The sequence below is a fragment of the Oncorhynchus nerka genome, linkage group LG22 (assembly GCF_034236695.1).
Source record: "Oncorhynchus nerka isolate Pitt River linkage group LG22, Oner_Uvic_2.0, whole genome shotgun sequence".
In the NCBI taxonomy this organism is placed as follows: domain Eukaryota; kingdom Metazoa; phylum Chordata; class Actinopteri; order Salmoniformes; family Salmonidae; genus Oncorhynchus; species Oncorhynchus nerka.
The window spans coordinates 94,185,373-94,201,212 of NC_088417.1; the positions used below are offsets into that span (position 1 = coordinate 94,185,373).

General features: G+C 46.4%; 1 protein-coding gene across 1 annotated transcript in view; it reads right to left on the reverse strand.

The window, feature by feature from the left end:
- Positions 1-15,840, reverse strand: part of ctif (CBP80/20-dependent translation initiation factor) — a 224,797-nt gene that overhangs the window by 179,371 nt on the left and 29,586 nt on the right. Inside the window, 2 exon segments of the mRNA XM_065007588.1 lie at positions 6,013-6,084; positions 7,572-7,809. Coding sequence (XP_064863660.1) covers positions 6,013-6,084; positions 7,572-7,754 — 255 coding nt within the window. The 5' untranslated portion in view covers positions 7,755-7,809.

Sequence of the window (15,840 nt, forward strand, 5' to 3'; positions counted from 1 at the left end):
GAGGTCATTTTGCAAGGCTCTGGCAGTGCTCCTCCTGCTCCTCCTTGCACAAAGGCGGAGGTAGCGGTCCTGCTGCTGGGTTGTTGCCCTCCTACGGCCTCCTCCACGTCTCCTGATGTACTGGCCTGTCTCCTGGTAGCGCCTCCATGCTCTGGACACTACCGCCCCCGTACTACCATTACCGCCCCACATACTACCATTACCGCCCCCCGTACTACCATTACCGCCCCGTACTACCATTACCCCCCGTACTACCATTACCGCCCCACGTACTACCATTACCGCCCCCGTACCGCCCCCGTACTACCATTACCACCCCCGTACTACCATTACCGCCCGTACTACCATTACTGCCCCCGTACTACCATTACCGCCCCGTACTACCATTACCGCCCCCCGTACTACCACTACCGCCCCGTACTACCATTACCGCCCCGTACTACCACTACCGCCCCGTACTACCATTACCGCCCCGTACTACCATTACCCCCCGTACTACCATTACCGCCCCTCTGCATTGCCATTACCGCCCGTACTATCATTGCTGCCCCGTACTACCATTACCGCCCCGTACTACCATTACCGCCCCCGTACTACCATTACCGCCCCCGTACTACCATTACCGCCCCCGCACTACCATTACCGCCCGCACTACCATTACCCCCCGTACTACCATTACCGCCCCCAGTACTACCATTACCGCCCGTACTACCATTACAGCCCCGCACTACCATTACCACCCCGTACTTACTACCATTACCGCCCCCAGTACTACCATTACCCCCCCCCGTACTACCATTACCGCCCCCCGTACTACCATTACCGCCCCGTACTACCATTACCCCCCGTACTACCATTACCGCCCCCCGTACTACCATTACTGTACCTCAATTCCACCTCACAATGTTTGCATTTCCTCATTTAACTTCACTAAGTATTGTCATACAGCACTTAGCTGTTGCTTGCCTTTCTCTGCCAACTGTTAATGATGACGACGTAGAGGTGTGGAGTTGCTGTCAAAATAATAGATTTCTCAACTACTTGCATATCGACTCCTGGTGCCGACTCCCATTTCTGAGTGTCAAGAATCAATTCCGCTAGGAATCAACTCGTAAATATTTTTGGAACAGAGGAGACTGATTGGTTGCTATACTACCGTTGTATGTGGTTGCCAGGGGCACCAAGATAGAGAAGTTGAGCATCGCGCTTCAACACTCTTAGTTGTTGAGGAAATTGACAACACAACGCTGTTTACTTTCTGCATTTACATCATATTGCATCATATTAAACTTCCCCTTTAGAGCCCATCATCTGGTTGGGTTATAACACGGAAAATTATGTTTTGTGATAAAAAAATACTAAAATCATTGTTTATCAGTTAGGGTTTTTTCTTAACATTAAAAGAACCTAATATTGTTTAAACGTTTTAACATTTAAACGTTTCCACCTCTAGTTAGACCTACAATTTGCAGATGATGAACACTTGTCTTAGCCATCCTACACTTCGGCAGAGCCTCGGACTGAGATATGTCATTTACCATCATCAGAAATGAAATAAGTTGCATTTTGAATGTATCTGCTCACTTTTAGTATGACGCTTGCTTTTGATGGTTGTGTCCTAATGGGCATTTGCTACATAAGCAGACAAGTGGATACCCAATGAAACAGAAGCAATATCTGTGCTGTATGTCTTTTTTAATTGGAGCCATCTGTTAGTAACCTTGGCTGTCACTGAGAGCTCGTTTCCACCCTGGTCAATGACAGAGTTGGATTGGGCGGGAGGGATAGGGTTTGGGTGGGGTATTGGACATTGGGCCTCAGCACCGCTGTGTGTACTATTCAGGGACCCAACCTCATCCTGCTCTCAGAATAGACTAATCGGACAATTTATTTATTTGTATTATTATTATGTTTCTTCTTGGGCCTCTATAACTATATCTAATGTTTATTTATTTGTATTATTATTATGTTTCTTCTTGGGCCTCTATAACTATATCTAATGTTTATTTATTTGTATTATTATTATGTTTCTTCTTGGGCCTCTATAACTATATCTAATGTTTATTTTTTATTGTTGTTGTGTGATTTGGACTAATCCCCTCTACAACACGGAACCTCACTAATCTACTGACGGAACGCAAGAGGTGGCTAACAACAGACCTCCATCCTATGCTAGCTTGCTACCGATGTCCTGGCTAGCTGTCTAAATCGCCGTGACCCCCAAACCAACCTCTCCACTCCCTGGACCCTTTTGATCACTCGACTAAGCATGCCTCTCCTTAATGTCAATATGTCTTGTCCATTGCTGTTCTGGTTAGTGTTTATTGGCTTATTTCACTGTAGAGCCTCTAGTCCTGCTCACTATACCTTATCCAACTTATTAGTTCCACCACCCACACATGCTATGACATCTCCTGGTTTCAATGATGTTCCTAGAGACAATATCTCTCTCTTCATCACTCAATACCTAGGTTTACCTCCACTGTATTCACATCCTACCATACCTTTGTCTGTACATTATACCTTGATGCTATTTTATCGCCCCCAGAAACCTCCTTTTACTCTCTGTTCCAGACGTTCTAGACGACCAATTCTTACTGCTTTTAGCCGCACCCTTATTCTTCTCCTCCTATGTTCCTCTGGCGATGTAGAGGTGAATCCAGGCCCTGCAGTGCCTAGCTCCACTCCTATTCCCCAGGCGCTCTCTTTTGATGACTTCTGTAACCGTAATAGCCTTGGTTTCATGCATGTTAACATTAGAAGCCTCCTCCCTAAGTTTGTTCTATTCATTGCTTTAGCACACTCTGCCAACCCGGATGTTCTAGCTGTGTCTGAATCCTGGCTTAGGAAGACCACCAAAAATTCAGAAATTTTAATTCCAAACTACAACATTTTCAGACAAGATAGAACTGCCAAAGGGGGCGGTGTTGCAATCTACTGCAAAGATAGCCTGCAGAGTTCTGTCCTACTATCCAGGTCTGTACCCAAACAATTTGAACTTCTACTTTTAAAAATCCACCTCTCTAAAAACAAGTCTCTCACCGTTGCCGCCTGCTATAGACCACCCTCTGCCCCCAGCTGTGCTCTGGACACCATATGTGAACTGATTGCCCCCCATCTATCTTCAGAGCTCGTGCTGCTAGGCGACCTAAACTGGAACATGCTTAACACCCCAGCCATCCTACAATCTAAACTTGATGCCCTCAATTTCACACAAATTATCAATGAACCTACCAGGTACCCCCCCAAAGCCTTGAACATGGGCACCCTCATAGATATCATCCTAACCAACTTCCCCTCTAAATACACCTCTGCTGTCTTCAACCAAGATCTCAGCGATCACTGCCTCATTGCCTGCATCCGTAATGGGTCAGCGGTCAAACGACCTCCACTCATCACTGTAAAACGCTCCCTGAAACACTTCAGCGAGCAGGCCTTTCTAATCGGCCTGGCCGGGGGTATCCTGGAAGGATATTGATCTCATCCCGTCAGTAGAGGATGCCTGGATATTTTTTTTAAATGCCTTCCTAACCATCTTAAATAAACATGCCCCATTCAAGAAATTTAGAACCAGGAACAGATATAGCCCTTGGTTCTCCCCAGACCTGACTGCCCTTAACCAACACAAAAACATCCTATGGCGTTCTGCATTAGCATCGAACAGCCCCCGTGATATGCAGCTGTTCAGGGAAGCTAGAAACCGTTATACACAGGCAGTTAGAAAAGCCAAGGCTAGCTTTTTCAAGCAGAAATTTGCTTCCTGCAACACTAACTCAAAAAAGTTCTGGGACACTGTAAAGTCCATGGAGAATAAGAACACCTCCTCCCAGCTGCCCACTGCACTGAAGATAGGAAACACTGTCACCACTGATAAATCCACCATAATTGAGAATTTCAATAAGCATTTTTCTACGGCTGGCCATGCTTTCCACCTGGCTACTCCTACCCCGGTCAACAGCACTGCACCCCCAACAGCAACTCGCCCAAGCCTTCCCCATTTCTCCTTCTCCCAAATCCATTCAGCTGATGTTCTGAAAGAGCTGAAAAATCTGGACCCCTACAAATCAGCCGGGCTAGACAATCTGGACCCTTTCTTTCTAAAATTATCTGACGAAATTGTTGCCACCCCTATTACTAGCCTGTTCAACCTCTCTTTCGTGTCGTCTGAGATTCCCAAAGATTGGAAAGCAGCAGCGGTCATCCCCCTCTTCAAAGGGGGAGACACTCTTGACCTAAACTGTGACAGACCTATATCTATCCTACCCTGCCTTTCTAAGGTCTTCGAAAGCCAAGTCAACAAACAGATTACCGACCATTTCGAATCTCACCATACCTTCTCTGCTATGCAATCTGGTTTCAGAGCTGGTCATGGGTGCACCTCAGCCACGCTCAAGGTCCTAAACGATATCTTAACCGCCATCGATAAGAAACATTACTGTGCAGCCGTATTCATTGATCTGGCCAAGGCTTTCGACTCTGTCAATCACCACATCCTCATCGGCAGACTCGACAGCCTTGGTTTCTCAAATGATTGCCTCGCCTGGTTCACCAACTACTTCTCTGATAGATTTCAGTGTGTCAAATCGGAGGGTCTGCTGTCCGGACCTCTGGCAGTCTCTATGGGGGTGCCACAGGGTTAAATTCTTGGACCGACTCTCTTCTCTATATACATCAATGAGGTCGCTCTTGCTGCTGGTGAGTCTCTGATCCACCTCTACGCAGACGACACCATTCTGTATACTTCCGGCCCTTCTTTGGATACTGTGTTAACAACCCTCCAGGCAAGCTTCAATGCCATACAACTCTCCTTCCGTGGCCTCCAATTGCTCTTAAATACAAGTAAAACTAAATGCATGCTCTTCAACCGATCGCTACCTGCACCTACCCGCCTGTCCAACATCACTACTCTGGACGGCTCTGACTTAGAATACGTGGACTACAAATACTTAGGTGTCTGGTTAGACTGTAAACTCTCCCTCCAGACCCATATCAAACATCTCCAATCCAAAGTTAAATCTAGAATTGGTTTCCTATTTCGCAACAAAGCATCCTTCACTCATGCTGCCAAACATACCCTTGTAAAACTGACCATCCTACCAATCCTCGACTTTGGCGATGTCATTTACAAAATAGCCTCCAATACCCTACTCAACAAATTGGATGCACTCTATCACAGTGCAATCCGTTTTGTCACCAAAGCCCCATATACTACCCACCATTGCGACCTGTACGCTCTCGTTGGCTGGCCCTCGCTTCATACTCGTCGCCAAACCCACTGGCTCCATGTCATCTACAAGACCCTGCTAGGTAAAGTCCCCCCTTATCTCAGCTCGCTGGTCACCATAGCATCTCCCACCTGTAGCACACGCTCCAGCAGGTATATCTCTCTAGTCACCCCCAAAACCAATTCTTTCTTTGGCCGCCTCTCCTTCCAGTTCTCTGCTGCCAATGACTGGAACGAACTACAAAAATCTCTGAAACTGGAAACACTTATCTCCCTCACTAGCTTTAAGCACCAACTGTCAGAGCATCTTACAGATTACTGCACCTGTACATAGCCCACCTATAATTTAGCCCAAACAACTACCTCTTTCCCAACTGTATTTAATGTATTTATTTATTTAGCTCCTTTGCACCCCATTATTTTTATTTCTACTTTGCACATTCTTCCATTGCAAAACTACCATTCCAGTGTTTTACTTGCTATATTGTATTTACTTTGCCACCATGGCCTTTTTTGACTTTACCTCCCTTCTCACCTCATTTGCTCACATTGTATATAGACTTGTTTATACTGTATTATTGACTGTATGTTTGTTTTACTCCATGTGTAACTCTGTGTCGTTGTATCTGTCGAACTGCTTTGCTTTATCTTGGCCAGGTCGCAATTGTAAATGAGAACTTGTTCTCAACTTGCCTACCTGGTTAAATAAAGGTGAAATAAATAAATAAATAAATAAAATCCTCAGCCAGCCTGTATGCCAAACACAGTCCAGATTACTAGGAACTCACCGGTTTGGTGGAGCCCCTCCCCCGTGAGGATGACCAACTCCCATCTTTCCTGTCATTGCAGTCCTCTGTCCACTAGGTGAGAGTGAGAGAGGAGGGAAAGGAAGTTACAAAGGGCAGGAAGAGAGAATTACTATTTTTACACAATCCTGTCCTGGTGAAATGAATGACATTTACAAATCTCTCCTCCTCCCTCCACTTACCAGCTGGTTCGTGTGGTCCACTAATTTTAGCTTGGCTATTTTGTGAATGCTGCTCAGCTTGGAATATATCCCATGGGGTAAACTACCCCAGTTTACTGTGTATTTATGTATGGGAGCAGCCAGGTTTGGGTTTCAGTGCAATCGGAAATTCAGCAGAAATGTTAACAGCTGCATTATCATAACAGCATGACCTTGATTATTTCCAGTACTTTTAATGCTTTGCACATTTGCATTTATTGAAGCCATGTTGGCTCTGGTTCATGAGCCATGACCTGTATCATTACTGTAGCCATGTTGGCTCTGGTTCATCAGCCATGACCTTTATCATTACTGTAGTCATGTTGGCTCTGGTTCATCAGCCATGACCTTTATCATTACTGTAGTCATGTTGGCTCTGGTTCATCAGCCATGACCTTTATCATTACTGTAGCCATGTTGGCTCTGGTTCATCAGCCATGGCCCTTATCATTACTGTAGCCATGTTTGCTTTGGTTCATCAGCCATGGCCCTTATCATTACTGTAGCCATGTTGGCTCTGGTTCATCAGCCATGGCCCTTATCATTACTGTAGCCATGTTGGCTCTGGTTCATCAGCCATGACCTTTATCATTACTGTAGCCATGTTGGCTCTGGTTCATCAGCCATGACCTTTATCATTACTGTAGCCATGTTGGCTCTGGTTCATCAGCCATGGCCCATATCATTACTGTAGCCATGTTGGCTCTGGTTCATCAGCCATGACCTTTATCATTACTGTAGCCATGTTGGCTCTGGTTCATCAGCCATGACCTTTATCATTACTGTAGCCATGTTGGCTCTGGTTCATCAGCCATGACCTTTATCATTACTGTAGCCATGTTGGCTCTGGTTCATCAGCCATGACCTTTATCATTACTGTAGCCATGTTGGCTCTGGTTCATCAGCCATGACCTTTATCATTACTGTAGCCATGTTGGCTCTGGTTCATCAGCCATGACCTTTATCATTACTGTAGCCATGTTGGCTCTGGTTCATCAGCCATGACCTTTATCATTACTGTAGCCATGTTGGCTCTGGTTCATCAGCCATGGCCCATATCATTACTGTAGCCATGTTGGCTCTGGTTCATCAGCCATGACCTTTATCATTACTGTAGCCATGTTGGCTCTGGTTCATCAGCCATGACCTTTATCATTACTGTAGCCATGTTGGCTCTGGTTCATCAGCCATGACCTTTATCATTACTGTAGCCATGTTGGCTCTGGTTCATCAGCCATGACCTTTATCATTACTGTAGCCATGTTGGCTCTGGTTCATCAGCCATGACCTTTATCATTACTGTAGCCATGTTGGCTCTGATCCCTTTCAGCTTTAGCGAACCTGTGAGATGTGGGACTGGGGCTTGTTGTCTCCGTCCAGGTCTGCCTCGTTCTTATCTCCCAGCAGGCCTTGCACCTGGTACTCCAGCACGTAGCTGTCGATGAAGCGCTCCAGCTCCTCAATCTCCTGCGAGCGCGTGCTGCCAGCCTCTGAGGACGCTGACGCCACAGACGAGTTCTCCATGGCGACCTGCTGCCTGCCACCTGCCGGGGGACGGAGGGAAGGAGGAGGGAGGGACCTGCAGAGAGAAATGGTGTATTTGTAAACAAAACAAAACCAGGCAAAGACCTGTCCACCTCACTTCACCATGTTGAGTCAAGAAATGTTACGTTAGTGAGTCAATCAGATAGAGTAGGAAAACAGCTATGAAAAGTCAGATTAACGCGAATGTCAAATCAACACCCCCGCCCATTGACTAGAGGGCAGTTGTGTTTACATTCCAGACAGTTGTGTTTACAATACTCTGCAGCCAGGGGAGACACACTGTGTTTACATCCAGACAGTTGTGTTTACAATACTCTGCAGGCAGGGGAGAGACACTGTGTTTACATCCAGACAGTTGTGTTTACAATACTCTGCAGGCAGGGGAGACACACTGTGTTTACATCCAGACAGTTGTGTTTACAATACTCTGCAGGCAGGGGAGAGACACTGTGTTTACATCCCAGCAGTTGTGTTTACAATACTCTGCAGGCAGGGGAGACACACTGTGTTTACATCCCAGACAGTTGTGTTTACAATACTCTGCAGGCAGGGGAGAGACACTGTGTTTACATCCCAGCAGTTGTGTTTACAATACTCTGCAGGCAGGGGAGAGACACTGTGTTTACATCCCAGCAGTTGTGTTTACAATACTCTGCAGGCAGGGGATACACACTGTGTTTACATCCCAGCAGTTGTGTTTACAATACTCTGCAGGCAGGGGAGACACACTGTGTTTACATCCCAGACAGTTGTGTTTACAATACTCTGCAGGCAGGGGAGACACACTGTGTTTACATCCAGACAGTTGTGTTTACAATACTCTGCAGGCAGGGGAGACACACTGTGTTTACATCCAGACAGTTGTGTTTACATCCCAGCAGTTGTGTTTACAATACTCTGCAGGCAGGGGAGACACACTGTGTTTACATCCAGACAGTTGTGTTTACAATACTCTGCAGGCAGGGGAGACACACTGTGTTTACATCCAGACAGTTGTGTTTACATCCCAGCAGTTGTGTTTACAATACTCTGCAGGCAGGGGAGACACACTGTGTTTACATCCAGACAGTTGTGTTTACAATACTCTGCAGGCAGGGGAGAGACACTGTGTTTACATTCCAGACAGTTGTGTTTACATCCCAGACAGTTGTGTTTACAATACTCTGCAGGCAGGGGAGACACACTGTGTTTACATCCCAGACAGTTGTGTTTACAATACTCTGCAGGCAGGGGAGACACACTGTGTTTACATCCCAGCAGTTGTGTTTACAATACTCTGCAGGCAGGGGAGACACACTGTGTTTACATCCAGACAGTTGTGTTTACAATACTCTGCAGGCAGGGGAGAGACACTGTGTTTACATCCAGACAGCTGTGTTTACAATACTCTGCAGGCAGGGGAGAGACACTGTGTTTACATCCCAGCAGTTGTGTTTACAATACTCTGCAGGCAGGGGAGAGACACTGTGTTTACATCCAGACAGTTGTGTTTACAATACTCTGCAGGCAGGGGAGACACAATGTGTTTACATTCCAGACAGTTGTGTTTACAATACTCTGCAGGCAGGGGAGACACACTGTGTTTACATCCAGACAGTTGTGTTTACATCCCAGACAGTTGTGTTTACAATACTCTGCAGGCAGGGGAGACACACTGTGTTTACATTCCAGACAGTTGTGTTTACATCCCAGACAGTTGTGTTTACAATACTCTGCAGGCAGGGGAGACACTGTGTTTACATTCCAGACAGTTGTGTTTACAATACTCTGCAGGCAGGGGAGACACACTGTGTTTACATCCAGACAGTTGTGTTTACATCCCAGACAGTTGTGTTTACAATACTCTGCAGGCAGGGGAGACACTGTGTTTACATTCCAGACAGTTGTGTTTACATCCCAGACAGTTGTGTTTACAATACTCTGCAGGCAGGGGAGACACTGTGTTTACATTCCAGACAGTTGTGTTTACAATACTCTGCAGGCAGGGGAGACACACTGTGTTTACATCCAGACAGTTGTGTTTACATCCCAGACAGTTGTGTTTACAATACTCTGCAGGCAGGGGAGACACTGTGTTTACATCCCAGACAGTTGTGTTTACATCCCAGACAGTTGTGTTTACCATACTCTGCAGGCAGGGGAGACACACTGTGTTTACATCCAGACAGTTGTGTTTACAATACTCTGCAGGCAGGGGAGACACACTGTGTTTACATCCAGACAGTTGTGTTTACAATACTATGCAGGCAGGGGAGACACACTGTGTTTACATCCCAGCAGTCGTGTTTACAATACTCTGCAGGCAGGGGAGAGACACTGTGTTTACATCCAGACAGCTGTGTTTACAATACTCTGCAGGCAGGGGAGAGACACTGTGTTTACAATACTCTGCAGGCAGGGGAGACACACTGTGTTTACATCCAGACAGTTGTGTTTACAATACTCTGCAGGCAGGGGAGACACACTGTGTTTACATCCCAGACAGTTGTGTTTACATCCCAGACTGTTGTGTTTACAATACTCTGCAGGCAGGGGAGACACACTGTGTTTACATCCCAGACAGTTGTGTTTACAATACTCTGCAGGCAGGGGAGACACACTGTGTTTACATCCCAGCAGTTGTGTTTACAATACTCTGCAGGCAGGGGAGACACACTGTGTTTACATCCAGACAGTTGTGTTTACATCCCAGCAGTTGTGTTTACAATACTCTGCAGGCAGGGGAGACACACTGTGTTTACATCCAGACAGTTGTGTTTACATCCCAGACAGTTGTGTTTACAATACTCTGCAGGCAGGGGAGACACTGTGTTTACATTCCAGACAGTTGTGTTTACAATACTCTGCAGGCAGGGGAGAAACTGTGTTTACATCCCAGACAGTTGTGTTTACATCCCAGACAGTTGTGTTTACCATACTCTGCAGGCAGGGGAGACACACTGTGTTTACATCCAGACAGTTGTGTTTACAATACTCTGCAGGCAGGGGAGACACACTGTGTTTACATCCAGACAGTCGTGTTTACAATACTCTGCAGGCAGGGGAGAGACACTGTGTTTACATCCAGACAGCTGTGTTTACAATACTCTGCAGGCAGGGGAGAGACACTGTGTTTACAATACTCTGCAGGCAGGGGAGACACACTGTGTTTACATCCCAGCAGTTGTGTTTACAATACTCTGCAGGCAGGGGAGACACACTGTGTTTACATCCAGACAGTTGTGTTTACAATACTCTGCAGGCAGGGGAGACACACTGTGTTTACATCCCAGACAGTTGTGTTTACATCCCAGACTGTTGTGTTTACAATACTCTGCAGGCAGGGGAGACACACTGTGTTTACATCCAGACAGTTGTGTTTACAATACTCTGCAGGCAGGGGAGACACACTGTGTTTACATCCAGACAGTCGTGTTTACAATACTCTGCAGGCAGGGGAGAGACACTGTGTTTACATCCAGACAGTTGTGTTTACAATACTCTGCAGGCAGGGGAGACACACTGTGTTTACATTCCAGACAGTTGTGTTTACAATACTCTGCAGGCAGGGGAGACACACTGTGTTTACATCCAGACAGTTGTGTTTACATCCCAGACAGTTGTGTTTACAATACTCTGCAGGCAGGGGAGACACACTGTGTTTACATTCCAGACAGTTGTGTTTACATCCCAGACAGTTGTGTTTACAATACTCTGCAGGCAGGGGAGACACTGTGTTTACATTCCAGACAGTTGTGTTTACAATACTCTGCAGGCAGGGGAGACACACTGTGTTTACATCCAGACAGTTGTGTTTACATCCCAGCAGTTGTGTTTACAATACTCTGCAGGCAGGGGAGACACACTGTGTTTACATCCAGACAGTTGTGTTTACAATACTCTGCAGGCAGGGGAGAGACACTGTGTTTACATTCCAGACAGTTGTGTTTACATCCCAGACAGTTGTGTTTACAATACTCTGCAGGCAGGGGAGAGACACTGTGTTTACATCCAGACAGTTGTGTTTACAATACTCTGCAGGCAGGGGAGACACACTGTGTTTACATCCAGACAGTTGTGTTTACAATACTATGCAGGCAGGGGAGACACACTGTGTTTACATCCCAGCAGTTGTGTTTACAATACTCTGCAGGCAGGGGAGAGACACTGTGTTTATATCCAGACAGTTGTGTTTACAATACTCTGCAGGCAGGGGAGACACACTGTGTTTACATTCCAGACAGTTGTGTTTACAATACTCTGCAGGCAGGGGAGACACACTGTGTTTACATCCAGACAGTTGTGTTTACATCCCAGACAGTTGTGTTTACAATACTCTGCAGGCAGGGGAGACACTGTGTTTACATTCCAGACAGTTGTGTTTACAATACTCTGCAGGCAGGGGAGACACACTGTGTTTACATCCAGACAGTTGTGTTTACATCCCAGACAGTTGTGTTTACAATACTCTGCAGGCAGGGGAGACACTGTGTTTACATTCCAGACAGTTGTGTTTACAATACTCTGCAGGCAGGGGAGACACTGTGTTTACATCCCAGACAGTTGTGTTTACATCCCAGACAGTTGTGTTTACCATACTCTGCAGGCAGGGGAGACACACTGTGTTTACATCCAGACAGTTGTGTTTACAATACTCTGCAGGCAGGGGAGACACACTGTGTTTACATCCAGACAGTCGTGTTTACAATACTCTGCAGGCAGGGGAGAGACACTGTGTTTACATCCAGACAGTTGTGTTTACAATACTCTGCAGGCAGGGGAGACACACTGTGTTTACATTCCAGACAGTTGTGTTTACAATACTCTGCAGGCAGGGGAGACACACTGTGTTTACATCCAGACAGTTGTGTTTACATCCCAGACAGTTGTGTTTACAATACTCTGCAGGCAGGGGAGACACACTGTGTTTACATTCCAGACAGTTGTGTTTACATCCCAGACAGTTGTGTTTACAATACTCTGCAGGCAGGGGAGACACTGTGTTTACATTCCAGACAGTTGTGTTTACAATACTCTGCAGGCAGGGGAGACACTGTGTTTACATCCAGACAGTTGTGTTTACATCCCAGACAGTTGTGTTTACAATACTCTGCAGGCAGGGGAGACACTGTGTTTACATTCCAGACAGTTGTGTTTACAATACTCTGCAGGCAGGGGAGACACTGTGTTTACATCCCAGACAGTTGTGTTTACATCCCAGACAGTTGTGTTTACCATACTCTGCAGGCAGGGGAGACACACTGTGTTTACATCCAGACAGTTGTGTTTACAATACTCTGCAGGCAGGGGAGACACACTGTGTTTACATCCAGACAGTCGTGTTTACAATACTCTGCAGGCAGGGGAGAGACACTGTGTTTACATCCAGACAGCTGTGTTTACAATACTCTGCAGGCAGGGGAGAGACACTGTGTTTACAATACTCTGCAGGCAGGGGAGACACACTGTGTTTACATCCCAGCAGTTGTGTTTACAATACTCTGCAGGCAGGGGAGACACACTGTGTTTACATCCAGACAGTTGTGTTTACAATACTCTGCAGGCAGGGGAGACACACTGTGTTTACATCCCAGACAGTTGTGTTTACATCCCAGACTGTTGTGTTTACAATACTCTGCAGGCAGGGGAGACACACTGTGTTTACATCCCAGACAGTTGTGTTTACAATACTCTGCAGGCAGGGGAGACACACTGTGTTTACATCCCAGCAGTTGTGTTTACAATACTCTGCAGGCAGGGGAGACACACTGTGTTTACATCCAGACAGTTGTGTTTACATCCCAGCAGTTGTGTTTACAATACTCTGCAGGCAGGGGAGACACACTGTGTTTACATCCAGACAGTTGTGTTTACAATACTCTGCAGGCAGGGGAGAGACACTGTGTTTACATTCCAGACAGTTGTGTTTACAATACTCTGCAGGCAGGGGAGAGACACTGTGTTTACATCCAGACAGTTGTGTTTACAATACTCTGCAGGCAGGGGAGACACACTGTGTTTACATCCAGACAGTTGTGTTTACAATACTATGCAGGCAGGGGAGACACACTGTGTTTACATCCCAGCAGTTGTGTTTACAATACTCTGCAGGCAGGGGAGAGACACTGTGTTTATATCCAGACAGTTGTGTTTACAATACTCTGCAGGCAGGGGAGACATACTGTGTTTACATTCCAGACAGTTGTGTTTACAATACTCTGCAGGCAGGGGAGACACACTGTGTTTACATCCAGACAGTTGTGTTTACATCCCAGACAGTTGTGTTTACAATACTCTGCAGGCAGGGGAGACACACTGTGTTTACATTCCAGACAGTTGTGTTTACATCCCAGACAGTTGTGTTTACAATACTCTGCAGGCAGGGGAGACACTGTGTTTACATTCCAGACAGTTGTGTTTACAATACTCTGCAGGCAGGGGAGACACACTGTGTTTACATCCAGACAGTTGTGTTTACATCCCAGACAGTTGTGTTTACAATACTCTGCAGGCAGGGGAGACACTGTGTTTACATTCCAGACAGTTGTGTTTACAATACTCTGCAGGCAGGGGAGACACTGTGTTTACATCCCAGACAGTTGTGTTTACATCCCAGACAGTTGTGTTTACCATACTCTGCAGGCAGGGGAGACACACTGTGTTTACATCCAGACAGTTGTGTTTACAATACTCTGCAGGCAGGGGAGACACACTGTGTTTACATCCAGACAGTCGTGTTTACAATACTCTGCAGGCAGGGGAGAGACACTGTGTTTACAATACTCTGCAGGCAGGGGAGACACACTGTGTTTACATCCCAGCAGTTGTGTTTACAATACTCTGCAGGCAGGGGAGACACACTGTGTTTACATCCAGACAGTTGTGTTTACAATACTCTGCAGGCAGGGGAGACACACTGTGTTTACATCCCAGACAGTTGTGTTTACATCCCAGACTGTTGTGTTTACAATACTCTGCAGGCAGGGGAGACACTGTGTTTACATTCCAGACAGTTGTGTTTACAATACTCTGCAGGCAGGGGAGACACTGTGTTTACATCCCAGACAGTTGTGTTTACATCCCAGACAGTTGTGTTTACCATACTCTGCAGGCAGGGGAGACACACTGTGTTTACATCCAGACAGTTGTGTTTACAATACTCTGCAGGCAGGGGAGACACACTGTGTTTACATCCAGACAGTCGTGTTTACAATACTCTGCAGGCAGGGGAGAGACACTGTGTTTACATCCAGACAGCTGTGTTTACAATACTCTGCAGGCAGGGGAGAGACACTGTGTTTACAATACTCTGCAGGCAGGGGAGACACACTGTGTTTACATCCCAGCAGTTGTGTTTACAATACTCTGCAGGCAGGGGAGACACACTGTGTTTACATCCAGACAGTTGTGTTTACAATACTCTGCAGGCAGGGGAGACACACTGTGTTTACATCCCAGCAGTTGTGTTTACAATACTCTGCAGGCAGGGGAGACACACTGTGTTTACATTCCAGACAGTTGGCCGTAGACACAAAGAAGTCTGCATAATTCACAGCCGAAACAATTCGGAACAGTTCATGCATATATTATGAGGACATTTTGTGATGTTTTGTTAGATTTGGACCTTGACAAAGGGTTTCTTCAACTGATCGGCACAACTTTTTCTTGGGGAAAGACGAAGTCAGTAGCCAAAGTCTATGCCCCCTCCTCAAAGCCAATCCGCATTCACTTCTCCACCCATGCCCAGTGGGCAGTAGAACAGCAGTCTAATTCTAGTCTGTCTCACCTACCTAACCCTGTCCCCAGCCCAGACAGAGTCAGTTATGAAACAGGACAGCTTGTCTTACCCAGCATCTATCACCCCTTTCTCCCAGTCTGTGATCTGACAGTTAAGTGCCTGTGTTGGTGGTCACATGACTGAGGCCTGCTGCTAAGCTTATTTACATCACTACCCTGCCTGAGCACTGGCCAGGTCATGCCAGGCCACCCCAGGCCATGAGAGGATGTATTATGGGAGCAGAGCAGCCTGCATCGTGGTGTAGTGGTAGGCCCATGTTCAGGCCTGCCTGAGGCTTTTGTTTTGGTT